This window comes from Manis pentadactyla, chromosome 7 (genome assembly GCF_030020395.1).
Source record: "Manis pentadactyla isolate mManPen7 chromosome 7, mManPen7.hap1, whole genome shotgun sequence".
In the NCBI taxonomy this organism is placed as follows: domain Eukaryota; kingdom Metazoa; phylum Chordata; class Mammalia; order Pholidota; family Manidae; genus Manis; species Manis pentadactyla.
Genome location: NC_080025.1, coordinates 134,574 through 155,146, shown reverse-complemented (window position 1 = coordinate 155,146; position 20,573 = coordinate 134,574). Strand labels below are relative to the sequence as shown.

At 44.0% G+C, this 20,573-nt stretch overlaps 1 protein-coding gene across 9 annotated transcripts in view; it reads right to left on the bottom strand.

The window, feature by feature from the left end:
- FBXO25 (F-box protein 25) overlaps positions 1-13,079 on the bottom strand; it is a 44,322-nt gene extending 31,243 nt beyond the window's left edge. For 4 of the 9 annotated variants that reach the window (XM_036898199.2, XM_057505029.1, XM_057505030.1 and 1 more), the window contains exons 1-5: positions 12,958-13,079; positions 9,813-9,953; positions 6,629-6,726; positions 6,012-6,061; positions 3,433-3,525 (exon numbers count right to left, since the gene is read on the bottom strand). In XM_036898199.2, coding sequence (XP_036754094.1) covers positions 3,433-3,525; positions 6,012-6,061; positions 6,629-6,726; positions 9,813-9,946 — 375 coding nt within the window. In that variant the 5' untranslated portion in view covers positions 9,947-9,953; positions 12,958-13,079. Of the gene's footprint in view, positions 1-3,432; positions 3,526-6,011; positions 6,062-6,628; positions 6,727-9,812; positions 9,954-10,454; positions 10,583-12,928 lie in introns of those variants that run through there. The other 5 variants (XM_036898198.2, XM_036898201.2, XM_036898205.2 and 2 more) reach the window with 5 other exon arrangements.
- Between the last annotated feature and the right edge of the window lie 7,494 nt (positions 13,080-20,573).

Here is a 20,573-nt window from a genome sequence, read left to right as displayed (position 1 = left end):
TCCAAGTGCAGCTCCAAGCAGTACAGCTCATTAACCCCAGTCTACAGACTTCTCTGAAATTCCTCCAGCATCAGCAGACAGCTGTGTATAGTGATTCTAGTTAGAGATGTTCTGAAGATTGGGGCACTCAAAATTAGTTTTCTATTCTCCTTTAAAAAGCTGAGTAAACACAGCTTGGAAAAACAACATTTTATTCCTCAAAATCAGACTGAAGTTTTGAAAAATTATGAAAACCTAGACATGAAAATGTTTCAAATATTTTTTAACAGACAATACTAGAAGTGTCTTATAATTTTAGACACAGGACTGTGGAACCAGCATTGTAATTTGGATTATTCCTGCCAAGGTACCTGGGAATAAAGACTGAACTTCCAAACTACTTATTTTTATTTTGAAAACCAAAACAGTTTATACTTAAACACTGAAGTCTAGCACTAATTTTTATTCACAAACCATGTAGTAATTTTTGATTAGCCTGTTTAAAATTGCTAATTTTAGGTGAAGAAAAGGATTTTATATAAATGTTAATTGAAAAATGCATACTATTAATTTCTGTCATATAAATTCTTAGAGAAATTACTGACACTGATGGACAGTGACTGTAATGGGGTATGTGGTGGGGGCTTGATAATGCGGGGAATCTGGTAACCACAATGTTGCTCATGTGATTATATATTAATGAGACCAAAATAAAAAAAATATCAGTACTGAAAGTCATTAGAGACATAAGAAAACCCTATCAGGCATTTCAAAAATAATGCTTCTACATTTCTTGTTAACAGCTATTCTAATAATATTAATGAGTGACTTTATAGACAACTCAGCATTAATTATGGAAATCATATTACTGAGAACTCCAAGAGAACCCTCTCAGTCGACACAGAAAGTGTTGCTGTAAGTATGGCAAAGCCAACCATAGCTCCATCCAAGTACTTAATGTCTGAAGCTGCCTCTGCTAGCAGACCCTGCCGCTGGAACACCAGCCCAGCTACCGTGGCTCATGACCTCCTGAGAAGGGTGGCTCAGGGCTGAGGAGCAGCAGCAGGTGTGCACACTGGCCCTGCACAGGACTCCCGCATCTCCAGAGTGAGTGGCTGTGAGTGGATGGGAGGTGTGTCCCAAGCACACCAGGTGTTACAAAATAGAAGAAGCCAGCTCAAAGGCAGCAAACGCCGGAGCAGCCTGTGAGGGCAGGAGGGGGCAGGAGGGACAGGAGCTGAGGCCAGACAGTGCATCTCAGCCAGAAGGTGCGGGTGAACCATCAGTCTGCGAAGGCCACTGTGCTGCTGTGAACAGGGATTGGAAGGAGGCGGTGGGCAGGAGGTGAGGAGAGGCTCTCTGCCAGGGAAGGACTGAGAGCGGCCATGTAGGGGACCTCAGGAAAGCAGGCCTGGTACAAAGGTCTCACAGTGGAAGCCCTGAGCACAAGCTGGGTGCTTTGAGCAAGGCCTCCTCATACATCCTCCCTGGGAGGTGCTTCCACAGGGCTGCCAGGTCTTTTCAGCTGGTATGTGAACACATAGAACACTAATGTTATGATTAGTACTCTATGTGTCAGAAAACAATGAGCATAGAAAAGTTGTAATTTCACAGCTGTGGATAAAATGGGAATTTCTGGCTACAATTCCTACCTGGACTTAAGAGCACCCACTGTACATATAAAGAGCCTACTTGCACATCTATGGGATGTTTACCAGAGACAGAGCAGCTGCTCAGTCACGTGAGTACTGGCCCAGAAGAGGGGTGGAGAGGAAGCACCCATTCTCTCTGCCCCTCAGTTCCTGGTATGTTTGATCAGGTGTCTGCCAGTCACCAGAGACCCACCCACAGAGTTCCTCCCTGTGCTGGAGAAGGAATTGGAGCACCTCCAGGGAGAGAAGGGAGTGAGCCACATGTGTGTGAGAACAGAGAGCTTGGAAAGCAAAGAAGGGAAGCCTGGTGGGAGAACGAGGAAAGCACAAGAGGCTGGCAGAGGGAAGCTGGAGAGACGGATACCTACTGCCATGAGAATAAGCCCCCTTTAGACCCCTAACTTCTTACCCTTGGATTTCTTTGGTTTGGTCAAAATCAAAGGTAACTTGGCCCAGGCAGGGGACCCCCTCCTCCCAGAACAACAGGTATTGTTCTTCAGGAGGCTAATGCAGGATTTCCATTTTCAAAAAAAAAAACAAGGCATCTGAACAAAGGCTGTTCAGCAAGTAATACTGTGGCTTGCAGACAAAACAAATACCACCGGCTGGTCTACAGATTCTCCCTCAACTAGCACAGAGCGCAGAGGTCACAGATAAGAGTCAGGAGCAGCAAGGTGAACAGGTCCAACACCAAAACCCAGAGCAGCTTTTCCCCGCAGGCCCCTGTCAACTTCTACCCATCCATGAGTGAAATCCGTGCATGTAGGGTGGAGGGGGCAGCAAGGAATTGCTAGTATAAAAACTAAGTATGACCTGAACTAAAAAAAAAAGCAGTGTGGGAAAGTACTGACTGTCAAACAGACCTCTTTGCTGACATACTTTTGCCTGGTCTTTTCTGACAATTTTGACAAGGCTGAGGCACATCTCAATTCTGTGGTCTACTGGCGAGATACTTGATGGTGACACCCTTGGATGCACATCCATTCAACCAGAAAACAAATGCCAGAAATGGCCAGAACTGACCTTAATACAGCCCTAGTACAGCAAGACTCCTGGGAGGTGTTGGTCACTATGGTGCCCCATAAACTGACTGGGGCTGAACCAAGCAGGTGAAGTTACTTAATGCCTGCTTATTTAACCCCTAGTTTTTCTGTCCATCCAGTAGCACTTTACTTTTACAAGGAAATTCTTTTTGAAGTCTCCAATGCCACATCACTTACACTTTTCCTACAACAGAAGGAAAGCAAATAAACCAGAGTAATTAATCTTTAGCCTAATAAAAGCAACAATAAATGGTATATATGGCTAAGACCCTTTACTTTTTAATATAAGCCAAGATCAAAATTCCTTCTAAAAATTTATTAACACTATACAGCTCCTGTGGAGTTTTATTTTATATAAATTTCCTTTTTTCCCTATGAAACAAGGCCTTGTAAAAATCATAAAGTAGTAAATACATGTGAACTGACCAGGTAAAAAAATGTCATGACCAAACATTTGCTCTTCTGTCTCTGGCAGATGCCAATCCCTTGGCAGATGCCGCGCTCACGGAATGCGTGGGGTGCTGTGGCCAGTTCCTACATGAGCCTGCAGAGACCCTTCAGCTGAGAGATGCCTGTATGTGGGAAACCCTTCATGATTACTGTTTCCTCCTGAATGTACCCCTGTCTTGTTCCCTACAGAAAAAGCAAGCTCAACTTTATGCCACTGGCAGAAGCATGTTAAATATTTTAGGCTTGTCATCTTAAAAACCCAGTCAATCCAAGTGTCATCAAAGTAGTTTCTGAACTACAATACTTACTCTGACCACGTAGTTGAACCTGCGGATGTCCTGAACTGCGCTTGAGAAGTCCAAACGATTAAAGGCCTCTCCCAAAGTACAATAGCCATGCCTCTGGAAAAAACAGACCCCAAACAGTTACAATCCATCGAATTAGTCCACTAGTCAAAATGAACTGACATTTAATATGAGTTAGTCTGTGCAAAAACCTTTTTTAATTCTGGCAAAGGACATTGTTTTTATTACATTTATTCCATATTTAGATGAGAGCAGAGTAAAATTACAGCAATGCTAAATTTAAGTCATTGATGTATCATAAGACGCTGCACTGACATTTTTATACCACTGTTGACATGACAATCATTTACTAAGCATCTTGTTAATTTCTTTTGTTGGGACACACTAGGCAGAGGACAAAATTACGCCAAAAATCATAAAATAATGATGCAGTCTAGGCTAGGCAGCCACACAGAATCATCTGCTGGGCTGTTACAAAGATTTATCTGCTATAGATAAAGATGTTGAAACACTGGATTCCTCCGCACTGTCCCATGTCCCATACAGGTCTGGATCCATGCCCAGCCACACAGAATCAAGACCAAGAGGAACCTGGGGGTTAGGAAGGACTCTGAAAAACAATGTTTACGGGGACAGGGCTAGAGGTGGTGGGAAGAGACTGCCAGTTTCAGGCTGGGGGCAGAGGATGCCTGGTGCCCAAAACCTCAAGCAGCTGTTGATCAGATTCACAGGTCTAAGACTCAAAGAAAACAAATAAAACATGGGTAATTGTTTTCCAGTCCTGATAACACTACTATTCCATTTTTTTGTCCTTAATGATATACCCTATCTATCTGTATTACTTTGTACAGATTTATACATTAGGTGTCAGTAGTCACTTTAAACTCGATCATCTCTATTTGAAATATTAGAATATAGAAAGAGATTTTCCATTTGGAGTTCTGGGGAATATCACTGAAAACATAAGGTGACAGATAATTCCTCACGTTTCAGACAGATGGCAGGAGAGGGTCTGGAGAGGGCTGGTGGAATAAACACCTCAGTTTCACCAGCATTCAGCATTCAGAAGATGCACTGTAAAGGCTAGTTTGGTTTTCTGCAAAATCTAAAGAGCAATCCTAAGGCTCAAAGTAACAAAATACATTTATCTAAAACATCCAATACATAGTTTCACTGAATAGCTACTATGTGTAAAATGTTTCCTGTGAGCTGTGGATGAAGCAAAGGTTAGATTTCCATTACAGTCTGAAATCAATCATAAGTGACATTTCTACTTTAATTCCTTCTCTTCCTAATGAAGAGAATTCTAAATGTTCTGTCAGCAGACACCTTTCCAGGTAGCCACCCATATCACAATGGCCTTTTCTTTTTTGGGGACTTAAATCTGAGTTACAGAGTAGACTGAAAAGAGCATGTTTGAACCACGTGAGTGCACCTACCTTTGCTAAGGCCTGGAACAACATGTGGAACCTCAGAGCCTGTGGGGTAGCCAGGGGCAGCCACGTAGACAAGCAGCAGAGAGGCCTGGTCTGCACCAGGAGGGACCAGAGATGCAGAGAAAGGCCGGATAGAGATGTGCCAGCTCTCAGTCCCGAGTCCTGCTCCCTTCCTGAGCCTGGCTATATCCCTGCTCCAAGGACCTATGTAACAGCCCCTAGATACTCACAACAAATCCCCCTTTTATTTCTCATGCTAGCCTCAACTAGATCTCTGTTCTGAGATCAGTATGGTAACAGAGCAAATGAAATATTTAGTAGTGTTTTGTAAGCTCAAGCTAGGTTAGATTCTGCCAAATGTTCTTCTAATGGCATGTCAGAGTGTAGGCCAAGCATTAGCTTCTTGCCATTTAACATTAACATCAACAAATAGGTCAAATAAATCTTCTGTGTCAGAATCCAATCCTTAAGCTTCTAGGAAGCTGTGCTAGTTTCAGAATATGCATTATTAACACTTCTAACTTAAATTTAACATCTAACTGAGATATATGCCAAACAATTGCTCCCTCAATTACCTTCTGCAGTGGCTGCACAAGGCAGATTCAAGTCTATCAGACTGCTAAGCAGAGAAAAAGAACACCTGCAGCATTGGAGCCGACTGTTTCATGGCTCCTAGCAGAGCTTAGCCGACTTGGCAAAAGGCAGGAGGGAAAGGGTTCAAACTTGTCTTTGCAGTTTCAAATTTAATGACTGGTGTCACATTAGCTGCCCCACAAAGTAAACGAGGGGCTCCCTAATGTGCTCCCTGTCCCAGAACACAGGGGAGCTATGATGTCCCTAGTTGCACCAGAGGCTTACTGTAGACAGGTTTTGGGAAGAAATGCAGAGAATATATCAGACTAAAAGGGGGTCCATGCTTGCTCTGAAATAGCCATTCTGCCAATTCAGATGTGCACCAGGGGTGGGGTGGGAGGGACAGCCATACCCTCCATGTGCGTGCGCACCTGAGAGCTGCCGTTTCTGACACCCTCATATGCTTTCATCTGTTAGAATGTGAAACACACTTCATATTGTAGAAGAAATAATTTGTGACAATCAGTCAACAAATTCTACAAAATATACCCTGAATTATAATATAGTACTTACTTCTCTTGTGCTTTCTTTGTGGACATAGATCCATTTCTCACGATAAAAACCTAGAAAAAAATTAACTTTGTTTTCAAAATCTTGTAAATCATTTCAAAATGAAGATGTTAATGAACTTCAGCAGTTGCACATGCTATCAGAATTATCTGACTTATCATATACATAACAGATGCTCTTCCTTGGTTAAATGGGAACAGATTGCTTTGTTTTCAAACATCAGATTAAGAGGTACTGAAACATCTTTACAGGAAAAATGATTTAAGACATTACCAAGTCTTAGTAACTTAGAAGAAATCAGTGTTATTAACCCTGCAGAAATACCAAACATAAATGGTTTCAAATACAATTATTCCTAAGTTCTTATGTCACAAGAAGTGCTAGTCTTCTTTCACTACCATGATACGGTATTTCACTTAAACAAATTTTTCAGATAACTCGAATCCCAAACTTTCAGGCTTATGATTATAGCCCCACTGGCCCGATCTTTTTCAGCAGAGTGAGCACACAAAGACACTGCACAGTGCTATGTGGTTGTGCATAATGCAGAGCTCGGCCTTGGTGTTTTGACATACTCAACAAGTAGAATATCATAAAGTTATTAATGAAAATGATCTTACATTGAGTATTTGTGTCATTCCTAAAATGGTCATCTTTCCTTTTTTTTGATGCATATTTATGCTCTTCACTATTGAATATTTCTTCATTACTTAAGATGCTGAAATAAAGATACATTTTATTAAAATACTTTCACAGGGAAATCTTTGTTTTTTCTTTTGTAAAATTAGAATAAATATTTGTTTTGCACTTCAGGAGACCAAAATAAAATTTATGATAAATTCTGAAATAACAAGGCTAATGCCTAAGATATATTGTTTTGTTTTGTTTTCTGAAAAATCTGAGATTCATCCTGGATCTTCTGAGCATTTTATACTAAGTAGTGAACATGTTCTAGAATCTCCCAAGGATTTTGATATACTCAACTAAGGTAGTTTCAGCCTTCAAAATGCTTTATGAACACAGAGATTATAAACAAAACTATGAACACTCTGGAACAAAGTTCATGTGACATGACACTGATACTGATGATTTGCTCTATTTCTGATCCAATGCATTTCTGTTTATCTTCCAAAATCTCAGACCTAACCAGAGCTGTCACTACACTACAGCATTTTCTTTTTAAACACTGACTGAATAACCCAGAACCTGACAGTCACTCCAGGTGTCCGGTTTTCCCTGTGCAGCCTGTTGCCTACTCTCTTGCTGATTCTGCCTCCTGTGCCCCCACCCACCTGCACAGACAGTGCAGTGGACAAGTACTCGTCTTCCTCCAGTGTCCTACTGGTCTACTAGACCCTGAACTCACTATTCTCTCATCTGTAACCCAGCCATTCTGTCTTCTATTTGCATCTATAGCTTATTTAAAGTAAATTTAAAAGGGGCACAAGATGAATTCTCTGTATATCAAACTGTGTTATGTAGTAAATATTTTGTAAGATCTAAACATCTTTTAAGTGAAGAACTAAGCATTCAAAATAGGGGCTTATATTTGCTCCATCACCATTAACTTCCATAAAATCATAATGCTTTTTGAAAGAACAGCTTAATCAGGGTTCAAAGTATGAACTGGTTGGCTGCCCCTAAACTCACCAAGTTGAACTGCATAATTCCTTACCTATTTCTTCTGAACTTTAAATCCTGAAAAGAGGGAAAAATTAAGGGGGGAATATTTAAAGGTCTTCTATTTTCATGCCAATTTACAAAAAAGGAAACATAACAGTGTCAGAACCTTGATCAATTATATGATTTTTACTACAATAATTTATCTAATTTTAGAAATCCCACTCAAAAAATCAGAATTGGGAGAGTGCTCTGTTGCTCAGAGACATCTGAAGAAGATAAGGTCATTTATAGAGTGATTTAAAAGGGTGATTACATATGGTTTTACCATCTTTATCAGACTTTGGCTTCAAAGTTAAATTGCTTTTTTAATCTAAGGAAATAATAACAGATGTTTGCTGTAATTACAGGTTATCCATGGCCTCTCCCCACAGGTTTGGATATGCATTTTTGTAGGAATGGCCAAAAGGAGGAGAAGGACACACCAAGAAAGGTTGAGTGGGACAGAGAGTATACCTAGATTTGCAAGGCAGCTGGATGGGATAAAGGAAAAGTGCTAGCTGTCGCTTCACTCTGCCCAGCAGCAGAGGGCCCATGGTTGTCGTAACGTAGCCTGTTGTCTTAGTAAAGACATTTGGTGACTATTCACTGTATGCAGAGGAAGTTCTGTTAGGAATGGTTACTATTTCAAAGGCTTTTTTAAGTAAGTTTGAATGGGAGTGGGTGAGGGGAGTGCTTGTGGATTAAGGGGGTAAAGGAGGTAGAGGCACATGGAGTTTACCATGCAAAGAAAACACGTCTTGACTACGTTCTCTAATTCTTTTTGTAAGTAAAAAAAACTTAATTCCTAGATATTTCAAGTGTGGGATGAGGAGAGAAAATGACACATGAACAAAAAAAACAAATTCGAGCAAATTCCTTAGTGTAGAAGCAGCAGTATTATATTTCATGCATAACAACTTTTTGGGAACTGACATTTTATAACCTATTTCCCCATCCTAAAATGGTGACTTTAGTAATCTCCACATCTAATTTTAGATAATGACAGTCAATGTAGCCATATCACATTTCTAGATATATTTAGCTAACTTTAAATTATCTACTATAAAAATGAAAGACAAAAAGTAACCTTGAGAATTCACAACTGTGTAACACTAATAACTTAATATTAATAACATGTAATTACCAACTTTATGTAAGCTTTACAACCATCAATATTAAATAAAATTCAGGATAGCAGATGTCACAAGTTCAACAAATATCACATGTCATCTTTACTATAATCCAAAATATAAAATTAGACCTGCTTCTAATACTAAACTGTAAAACCAGTCCCTAGTCTAATGCTACTGAATTTCTGTCAGAAAGAGATGGCCTGCCAGGTCAAAATACAGTTGGTAATTATGCAAATGTCAAAGAAAAACACTATACAGTAAGATCAATGACTAGACCCATGACACTCTGGAGGAAGAGGACTTGAGACATTTTGAATCCTTCTAATACTGAAATACCTTTTGTGATAGAGTTTGCTAGTTATCACACCATGGCCATTATACCCTGTATTTTGTGTTCATGCAATCTCTGACTTTCATATGGATGCATGGCTATGCAGGAGAAAGACTACAACCCCAGCCTCCCTTGCAACTAGTGCTCTAGCCAGTGAGGTATGAGTGGACGTGTCCTCTTCTACCCTACCGACCAGAGAGCAGATGTGGCGAGCAGTACTTGACCTTGAGCCATTCAGATGATGCTTGGCACTCTTGGAATGCCAAGGTCATTCCATCCCTGAGCAAAGTCACTATGACAACTGAGGCTTTTAAGAAAGAAAAACATATTTCTGTCCTTCACTAGACATTATTACTATGGGTCTCTGACATATGCTACCAAATCCCTATCTTTTAATTTTGTCATGTTCCTCAGCTACAGTGTGGGGTTAATAATAGTAACACCTATCTCTCAGATTACTAAATGTTTTAAATAAAAAGAAGAAAGCAGCACTTATGGGTTCTAGACAATCAACTATGCTCAGTCTTTAGCTAAATAACTTGTTTCCTCACACCAGGCTTGTGTGAGGGCAATTCTCAGCCAAATTAAATGTTATGTAGCTCTTCAGTGATTTGAAAAATAGATAAAAACAAAATGTTAAGCAGGCAGATGACACAGCTCTGCTTAGCTAAAACTTACATGCTGTGATTGATGTCACGTTGGTTATTCTCTTTCTTAAGTTCCTGACTCCATGATTCACATCTTTTCCAGCCATCTTCTGTTTTAATCCAACTCCATCCAGGAGATCTCCAGTCCTGACCCAAAAATGGCATAGTTGTCCTATAAAAAACCACTAATTTACATTAAAAATGTAGGTGTGGTCAACAAAAATTTCATTTACATTATTAATTTAAAAAAATAAAGTTTTTACTTAATATTTAAACATCTGCATATGCCTTAAATTCTGGCTAATTATCAGTGATAGAACAGTGAAAATAAAATAGTATCTTAATTGTACTGAAGTGCTAAGATGGGGTAAGTATTGGTCGATATTAGCCCAATACTGCCTATATCATGAAAGATTTACCAGAGGTGACATTTCAGCTCATACCTGGAGAACAAATAAGAGTCAGGGAGTGAGGAAGAATAGGGAGTATTATACCAAACAGAAAAAACTCTCTTCACCAGAATTAAAAGAAACATAATGTAAAACATATTCATGTTCAGCACTGTATTTATTAAATATAGTTGAAGTTTATGATAGAAGAGAGAAAGTGGCAAGTGGCTAGAAGAATGGAGAAGTGATTAGGAATTAGATCAAGTCAAAGGAGCTGGACTTACTTGAGGGTGGTGCAGAGTTAAGAAAGGGACTTCAGCAGGTAAATAGTTCAATCAGATTTGAGCTCCACAAAGAAATCAGTGTTACACTATGGATAATGGATATGTATGGGGGGAATCTAGAGGAAAGAAGACTTAGGACTGGAGGCTACTGAATATTGGCCTTTAAAAGGTGAGATAATTAATACACAAAAAAGGAGCCATGGATATACAGTGGGGAAATGACAGCCTCATCAACAACTGGTTTTGGCAAAACTGGACATCTACGTGCAACAGAATGAAACTGGATTATTGTATAACTATATACACACAAATAAACTCGAAGTGGATCAAAGACCTCAATGTAAGTCATGAAACCATGAAATTCTTAGAGGAAAACATAAGCAAAAATCTCCTGAATATAAACATGAGCAACTTTTTACTGAACACATCTCTTCAGGCAAGGGAAACAAAGGCAAAAATGAACAAATGAGACTACATCAAATTAAAAAGCTTCTGTACAGCAACGGACACCATCAGTAGAACAAAAAGGCAACCTACAGTATGGGAGAATATATTCATAAATGACATATCTGATAAAGGATTAACATCCAAAATATATAAAGAACTCACATGCTTCAACACCCAAAAAGCAAGTAACCTGCTTAAAAAATGGGCAGAGGGTCTTAACAGACACTTCTCCAAAGAAGAAATTCAGATGGCCAACAGGCACATGAAAAGATGCTCCACATAGCTAATTATCAGGGAAATGCAAAGTAAAACCACAATAAGATATCTCCTGACACAGAGTCAGAACTAACGAAGAAATGTCCTTACTCCAACAAGCACACTTTAATAACAACAGTAAAGAGTTATTAGATCTTCAGTTAAGCATTATGGTAAACAATTTACCTGTATTATTTTATCTAGTCTTCACACTACCCTACAAAGTAGGAAATGTTTTCATCCCCACTTTACAAGCTAAACTCTCAACTTTACAGATGAAGAAACTGATGCAAAAGTTTGGTGGAGCTGGGATTTACACTCATGGAATGTCACTTCAGGGTCCATGCTCTACCACTTCATTTTTAGAAGAGCAATTACCTAACACCCTATGAAAATAGATCTGATAAAATTGCAGGCTTTGTTTTCACATTTTTATATTATACATATTACCATACATGATATAAAGCAATGATTTATCTAAATGTAAAAGCATAAGACAAGGAAAACAGGAAAGGAAACACAACTCTAAACATTTTTAAAGGCTACATGTATTTTGCTATTTGTTTTTAAGTTAGATAAAAAGGAAACAGAATAACTAGTACAGCAATTACTAAGATGATCTTCAAAACAATAAAATTTTTAAGTGTAAAGCAAGAGCTAACCATTATACATATGATAAACAGAAACTAAAAAGTTACAATGAAAGAAGTAGTAAGGCAGTTGCATTATTGGAGAAAAAGCTGGCCAAGAAGTTTCTTTCACCTTTATTTCTTAAGAAAAATTTCAAGAAAATAATTTTCATTGCTCTGAGATAAAAATGACTGGTCCTCAATTAGATAAGGACTTTACCTTTTTTTTTGCTTTTTTTTCTTGTAAGATTTCCAAATAATGAATGGCCAAATAATTTGAGGTAAAATGTGAACATGGCTTAGTGTAGAATGTGATCCACAAAGAACATCAAGAAATGTTAAATTGAGGGCTTTGAATCAGAAATGGGATTTACCGTAAGGGGGCCTCAGATATATCACAGATGTTTCATGGTAATGGAGAACATGTAGGAAAAGGGGGGTGGGGGAAAGAGGGGAAAACAGAATGTGAAAGAGTAAGAGAAAGTGTGATTTTCTGATTAGACCTGGACGGTAAGGATTTGGAGGCAGCAAGACAAGACAGCTTCAATGGGAAAGAAACGGTTGTCTATAGATTACTGAGTTTTCAAAATGAGTTTGAATAGGCTCAAGGAGAGTAACGGGACCAGTTGGAAGCAGGGTCAAAACTGGGCTTACTGTAAAGGGAAGAATCCAAAATTCAGAAGTGTCAGTTCCAAGAAAAATAAGGCTGGAAGGCAACTGAAGAGGAGACAGCTGCAGACAAGAACGAGAGAGGGAGGGAGGTGAGGCAGAGAGCGGCCTCAGGAGAACAAGATAGTCCAGGCAGGTGTCCCCAGGGAGAAGGGGGTCCAGGTCTGACGGAGGGCAGACGCCGGAGAGAGGTCGCGGTTGGAGGGAAGAGAGAAGTCCCGAAGGCGGTGAGGAGCCCGCCCGTCAGGTGGGTGTCGGCTGAGGGGAGGCTGCGCCGTGGCCAGCGGGCCGCCTCGGCCCCCTCCCGGCCTGCAGACTATCCCCGTCTTCAACTGGCGCGCGGACGGCCCCAGTACCCACCAGGAGCACAGACGCTCTCGAGCCCCGCCTGGCGCAAAAACAGGTTCCCATCCCCCCAAGCGCGGACGCCCCTCGATCCCCACCTGACGCGACAACGGGTTACCCTTTCCCCACCTGGCGCGCGGGGGTCCCCTGGTCCTCACCCGGTGCGACAACGGGTTCAGGCCCCCAAAAGACGCGCGGACACCCCTAGTTATCCCCCCAGCGGCGTGCGTCAGGGTTAACGGCCGGAAGCGCCCGAGGTGGACCTAAGAGGTAGGCGGAGAAGCCCCGCCCGATCATTCTGATTGGCAGGCGCGGCTCCGATTGGCCGGGTTCACGAAGCCCGCGGCGGTGCATGCGCAGTAGCTGCCGTCGCCACCCAGCCCGAGCGTGCTCGGTGCGCGCCGCCTGAAGAGGTCCAAACCGGCGCACACTGGAGAAGGCTGGCGCCACGCGTGGGAAGAGAGCGAAGGGGGACCACGCGTGGTTTTCCAGTGGGGGAGGCACGTAGGAGAATCGGGTGAGAGTCAAGCTCTCACCCGAACGGCAGCGGATGAAGTGTGACTCACTGAGGCCTCATTTTATCCAGAAGTAAAATGGGGATAGTAGTGGTACTTAACTAGTGAAAGCTGGGTGAAGAAGCAGTTCCCTGAAGGCAGTGCTGCTCACCCAAGATCCTGCAAGCATCCAATTAATGTAACAAGTCTGCCTACCTCGATAAGGGAAAATAACAGGTTTATTTTCTTTAAAATAATCCAATTCTGATAATATCCACGGATTTGGAGGCATTTAAACTCATTGCAGCTGAAGGGCCCCCACCCATAAGATAGCAAAATTCCTGCTTCTCTTCCGGGTCCTCGGTTCCCACTGGCGCCACCTGAACCCCAATCACCCCTCGCCCCCCTAATCCCAGCACCTAGCCAATAGCCAGCAGCCCGGTAGAAGTGACACCACAATCACCCCATGCCCCTTCCTATATAACCCAGCACCTTTCCCTAATAAAGCAGAATTCTCTGGTGAATTGCTGCTGTGTGTCGCTCCCTTCCTTTCATTGGTGCCAAAACCCGGGAGACGGGACACCCCAACTGGGCCCCGTCTTCCCCCCGACACCAGCAGCAGCTTGCCCTCATCCTCTTTTTCCGGCGCTGGCTCCTCACACTCACCACCCCTCTCTGGCCTTTGGGTAAGTTTTCCCCCAGAGTGGGCCACTCTTCCCCGACAAGGAGGGAACTCTCCCCGCTTTAGGCCTTCACGGCTGCAGCCGACCCTCAGGCCCCTCCTCCAACAGCCATAAACGAGGTGACTCCTTTGCAGATGAGAACGCCCCCTTTCTCCCGCCCCCCTCCTTCCGTTCCGTCTGCTGAAAATTCCTAGTACTAGGTTCCTCGTGACTCTGGCACTCTGCCTTCTTAGAGAAGTCTGGGTGATGACCCACACTTCCTAAGAAACCGACTCGTATACGAGTTTCTGCAGACCACCAAGGATCATCGGGGACGCCTTTTGTCTCCTTGCCGTCTGCTCCCAGTCCGAGGATCTCTGTTTGTCTTCCCCTGTTTGTCTCCTTCTCTGTCCTTTAGCCATGGGAGCCTCCTCATCCCTCCCTGAAAGTTCACCTCTTGAATGCCTGCTCAAGTATCTAGCCACCCTCTCCCTGACGCCTGATATAAAACCAAAACTTCTCCGTAAATACTGCTCCCAAGATTGGCCGACATAACCCCTAAACAACAACAACCAACGGCCCGCAGGGGGAACTCTTGATCCTAACATCACTCGCGATCTCTTTAACTACTGCCAGCTCCTGAAAAGTTGGAAGGAGATTCCCTATACCAAAGCTTTCCGCCTCCTCCCCCCGCCTCCCTCGTCGCCGCCGCCTCCTCCCCCCCCACCTCCCCCCAAGTTCTCCTAGCCTGCAAGCCGTCTCTCCCGCAGAAGCCTCCCATTCACTCCCTTTCCCCTCCTCTCCTACAACAACCCCTTCCCCTTCCTCCACCACCATCTCTTCCCCCACCTCACCCCCCTGCAGATCAAGCCTGAGCCTTTCAGCCCCCCTCTAAGTCCCAAGAGCCTCCTCTGTCTTTGCCTCCATCACCTGTTTCTCCCCCACAGACTGAGCCAGAACCCTTCAGTCCCCCACTGCCATGGGTCTCTGCTCTCGAGATATCTTCGCCTGCTACTTAATAGCAGGCCTGAAAAAGGCAGCTCGTAAATAGTCAATTTTCAAAAGCTCCCCCCAAGTTCTTAGACAGACTCACTCAAGCCCTATTACAGTTACCAGCCTGGACCCAGAAACGCCTGATGGGAGACATGTCCTTATGACATACTTCCTGGCTCAAAGCTACCCCGACATTAAAGCTAAACTCAAAAAGTTAGAACAGGGCCCCACTACCCCACAGACTGAGACCCTAACAGTGGCCTTTAAAGTCTTCCATAACCGGAAGGAGGAGAAAGAATGCCGTAAACAAAAGGCTGATCAGGCCAATTTCCAAATGTTGGCCCAGCTGATAAAACCACAACCTGGGCACTCCTCTGCAAACAAGCCCCCCCGCCAGGAGCTTGTCTCAAGTGCGGAAAAGAGGGACATCGGTCAAGGGCCTGCCCCTCCCCCAGATCTCCTACCACCCCATGCCCCAGATGCCACAAAAAGGGCCACTGGGGGTCTGATTGCCCAGCCACCCGAAGGGGAGGCTGGACGAACAACCCCCATCCTAAGCCCGCCGTAGTGGGGCTGGCAGAAGAAGATTGATGGGGCCCTGGGGCTTCTTGCCCGACCATTTCCATCACCAAACAGGAGCCCAGGGTTACTTTAATAGTAGACGGTCACCCCATCTCCTTCCTCCTAGATACAGGAGCCACCTTCTCAGTCTTGCAAGAATACCGGGGCCCTACCACGCCTGCCATCACTCCTATAGTCGGGGTAGGAGGTAAACAGATTTTCCCATTAAAATCCCCCCCCTTTTATGCACAATCCAAGACAATCCCATACCTTTCTCCCACTCCTTCCTGGTTATGCCCCAGTGTCCCATCCCCTTACTAGGAGGGACATCCTTTCTCTCCTCCATGTTTCCATAACTATATCCACTCCCACAGCCCCCAGTACTCCCTTTTTAATGGCCCTCATAGCCGACAACCCCCCTCTACCCAATGAAAGCTCCAGTTCCTCCCTCATACATCCTGTAAATCCCAAAGTTTGGGACATTACAAGCCCCTCCGTGGCTCTATGTCCTCCTGCCTCTATCAAATTACATGACCCCTCTCAGTATATCTGTCAGTCCCAATACCCCCTAACCACTTCAGCCCTCATAGGCCTCCAACCCATCATTCAAGATCTTTTAAACAAAAATTACCTCAGACCCACTCACTCCCCGTTTAATACCCCCATATTAGCTGTTAAAAAAACCAACAGATCTTTCTGCCTCATCCAAGACCTTCGCCTCATCAACATAGCCATCGTCCCTATCCATCCCTTAGTCCCAAATCCATACACCCTTTTATCGCAGATCCCTGCCTCGGCCTCCCACTTCTCAGTTCTAGATCTCAAGGATGCATTTTTTTTTTCTATCCTTCTGGACCCCTCCTGCCAAGATTTTTTTACAGAAAATGGCTCCTCTCTGACCTGCCCATTCCCAAAACCAAGACAGAAATCCTTTCCTTTCTAGGCCTGGCTGGGTATTTTAGAGAGTGGATCCCTAACTTCTCCCTGTTGGCAAGACCCCTATACGACTTCAGCAAGGGCCCCCCTGAAGAACCATTATCTCCTCACCCCGACACTCCTTCATTAAGCTCCGTCAAGCCCTTGTGGAAGCCCCAGCTCTCCATCTTCCTGATTTGTTGAAGCCCTTCTCATACATTCATGAGAGGTCCACTCAAGCTCTAGGAGTCCTAGGCCAACATTATAGCCCATCCTTTGCCCCAGTAGCTTATCTTTCCAAGCAATTAGACTCCACAGTTCGGGGATGGGCCCCCTGCCTACGGGCATTAGCCGCTGGACAGCTCTTGCAGAAGAAAGCTCATAAACTGACATTCGGGGCGCCCCTTACCATTCTGTCCCCACATCACCTAAAGGATCTCTTAACCTACAAGTTTACAGACTCTCCCTCCCTCCAGACTCCTGACCTTACTGTCCTCTTTCCTCCAAAATCCCATTCACCCCGTTTGCCATTCATACCCGAATCATGACTTTTTCCTCCTTTACTGCTCCCTCGCTCTCTCTCGCTTTTTTCCCTCATTCCTATTGTCTTCCCTGCCACCCCAGCCTCCTTTGTATGGCGATTCAAAGTCAGACAGACTTACACACAGCATCAAACAAAAATTACTGCCCTCATTGCCACATCAGACTGCCCTCTGAAAGGCTGCTCCGAGCCTTTATACCTCCACTTTCCTCCCTCCACTGAAGTGTTCACTAGCAGCTACCTTTATTCTCCCTACCTCTGCTTCCTCTATGACCAAAAACAAGCCTGTTGCAGGCGATGGCCAGATGCCTACGGAGATGTCCCTACTGGTCTTGCGCCATTCACTACATGGGTAACTCCCGGTACCCACAGTATTACTCCTCCAACCCATTCTCTTCAGTACTAACAAACCCCTTCCTCACCTGGCTGTGGCCCATTGCAGGCCCTATAATAATCATTCTTCTCGCCTGTCTCTTCTTACCTTGTATAGTAAAGTTTATCAAATGCCAAGTCGGTAAAATCTCTAATCAAACTTTCAACCAGCTTTTACTCAGAAACTACCAGCTTTTAGCCACAGAAGATCCCTCACCCTCACGTAACCTCCTCACCACACGCTGAGATGGACCCCTCTCTCCTCTGGAAACTGTTCCTAGAAACAATGGCCGCAGACGCCTGGCTTCTGGCACCCGTATCCTCTTGGCACCATTAGAATCAACAAGTCCTCGACCTATGGTTACAGGGAACCTTCATTGATTTCCAACCTGAAGAAGTCCACATCTACTCGTCCTTATTGTGGGGAGTCCTATCAACCCTTTCCTCCCAGTCCTCAAGCCCTCACTCCCTTCTCCGCCCCCGTTCAGCAGGAAGCAGTCAGAGAGAAAGCAACGTCCACAAGCCCATAGAGGAGAAAGGGGGGAATGAAGGGCCCCCACCCATAAGATAGCAAAATTCCTGCTTCTCTTCTGGGTCCTCGGCTCCCGCCGGCGCCACCTGAAGCCAATCAGCCCTCGCCCCCCTAATCCCAGCACCTAGCCAATAGCCACCACACCACACCACAATCACCCCATGCCCCTTCCTATATAACCCAGCACCTTTCCCTAATAAAGCGGAATTCTCCGGTGAATTGCTGCTGTGTGTCACTCCCTTCCTTTCAGCAGCCCCTCTCCAAAGTTGTGATCTCTAATAGCAACGAGCTGGGTAGTTCCTAGTCACAGGTTGCACTATGCCTCCATGCCTTGCTGGGGGATTGGGATGATTGCCATGCGGGGACTCCCCTGCTTCCTGAAGTAGACACACAGCCATATCCCCGACATTTCCAAATGCAGTAAACAGGGTGAGTGTCCCCGATCGTCTTGGACAATCTCAACACTGCCCCTCTGGGCTTGGGGAATTGTCTGGAACATTCATCTTTAATGAAGTCTTTATGGAACATGAAGACTAAATCAGCTTTCTATGCAATGATAATACTGAAAAAATAAAAACCAGACCAAACCACCAAAACAGGACTGTATGACCTCGGTACAGAATCGCTACAGTAACATACTACTTCACATCGCAAGTGAATGCACTGATGACTGCCAGGGATACTGTGGAAAAAAAGTACAAGTCCAGATTTTTGGGAGCTCACTATTCAACACAGAAACAGGGTGACAAATGTACAGTGAGAACGGTGCGGGTGGATGAAGGCTAAAAGGACACAAAAATGTGGAGACCATTCAGGGCAAAAGCAATCCCCTCCTCTTCAGAGATCCCACCAGGAAGGCACTGGAAGATCATGTGTGTTGTGATCATCTGCCGCCAACAGGCAGCAATGGTGAGGCCGGGTGCAAGAGTCGGGTCGTGCAAGCTTCCTTGTTGGCTTATTTGTTGCAAATATTTTAAGTCTGGGGAAAGGAAATCCTGGGGCAAAATACCTCTAAAAACCGAAATCAGTCAAAGGGAGAAATAAAGTTTAAAACCCGTTTATTGCTTACAAACTGCAGTCCTGCGCCGAGGCAGCAACGTCTCTCCCCTGCTCCAGAAGGAAGCAAGCCAGCCAGCAAGCCAGCTCCTCTCCTTAACCTCTCAGGATCAGACACACCCTCGGTTGCCCAGGTAATTACTGACATGGAGATTAACTTCTCTCCACCCCTGAGGATATGCAAATGCACTAAAGCCAGGCCAGATACTCTGGAAATGTTACAATTTTACCCACAAGCCACTCCTCCAGAAATCTCATTTTACAATCTACTCGTTCCCCTTCTTCCACAATGGTCCCTGGGTGAGAAAACTGGAGCATTGTGACCAGACTAATGACATAACAATAGCAACAGCAATCAAATCATGATAATCCTCAAGCCAGAGGATTCAGCTAGGTTCAAAGTTCCATGCAGATTCAGTCCATAGCTGGTCTATTCCATAGGCAGGCAGTAGCTGAAGGTTCAGAGCAATCATCACTGAGCAGCTGCAGCCAGGGGGCACATTCAGGCCACAAGGACTGTAGGAGAAACCTTAAGGATGATAAAATACACGTTTTAATGTCACCAGCATAGGCAAATCTTGCCCAACAGGTAGGATACATGCAAGAGGGTGGTCTTGTGATAAAACAGTGGCAGGAATGGGATCTCATCCTGGTCTACTATACCAGACTTTCACCCCCTCCCTGTGGGAGTTACAAATGGGTCATATAGGGCTACATGCACTGGCCATAAAGATAAAACAAAACTCACCCGCAAGATGCTCTTACCTCCTGGATGTTTTAGGTTCACTACCGTGACCTTTGGGGGCCATTTAGCTGTTACTCCAGGAATACACAGGAGGCCAGCTTCCAGGCCTTTCCCCCAAGGTGCCATAAGGGCCAGCCATCACTGGTCCATGTGTTGAAATGTCCAGGGCCAGGTCCACCCAACAGTGTCTCCAGGGATTAATGCAGTAGGGGCTGGCAGCAGGATGTTGCTCTGCTGGCTGTATCCTGGCTTCAATAGCTCTTCTTTGCTTTGGATGTACAATTGTATTGGAGAGGCAGCAAGGCGGGTGAGCATATGCATTGGGTTCAAAGTTCCTTTACATGACTTCTCATTCAAATGCCACAGCACTGTCCATAGGCAAACTGACCAACCACGTAGACTGTTGCAGTTTGGGACCGCGAAAATGAGAAAACAAGGCAGAATGATGTTTAATGCAGAGGGCTTAGACTTCCTTTGGAGACTAAGCACTGAGTCAGCTTGCCCCTGCATCTTTATTAGGTTACAGCAAGCAGTAAAATAATCATTGGTTAATAATTATTGAATATACTTTCTCAACGAATCAACCAGCCGCAAACTAGATATGTTTTTTTTATGTTCCTGTTGTGTTAAGTCAAGTCATCTGGGTTACATGACTTTTACAGCATGTTCCTTGTCTGAGTTTGCCTCAGAAGTATCACAAGAACTGTTTGCATCTCCTGTTGCACACTATTTATAACTCACACCAGATTCCAGGAATTAACACATATTGTTCTTTCTATTAGATTGGTTTCGGCTATAAATAAAACTTAAGTAGAAACTATATTGTTCTTAATCTCTTAGATTAGTTTTGGTTATATATCAAGCTTAAGCAGAAACTAAACTACAGCAAAGTTAATGGCTGGG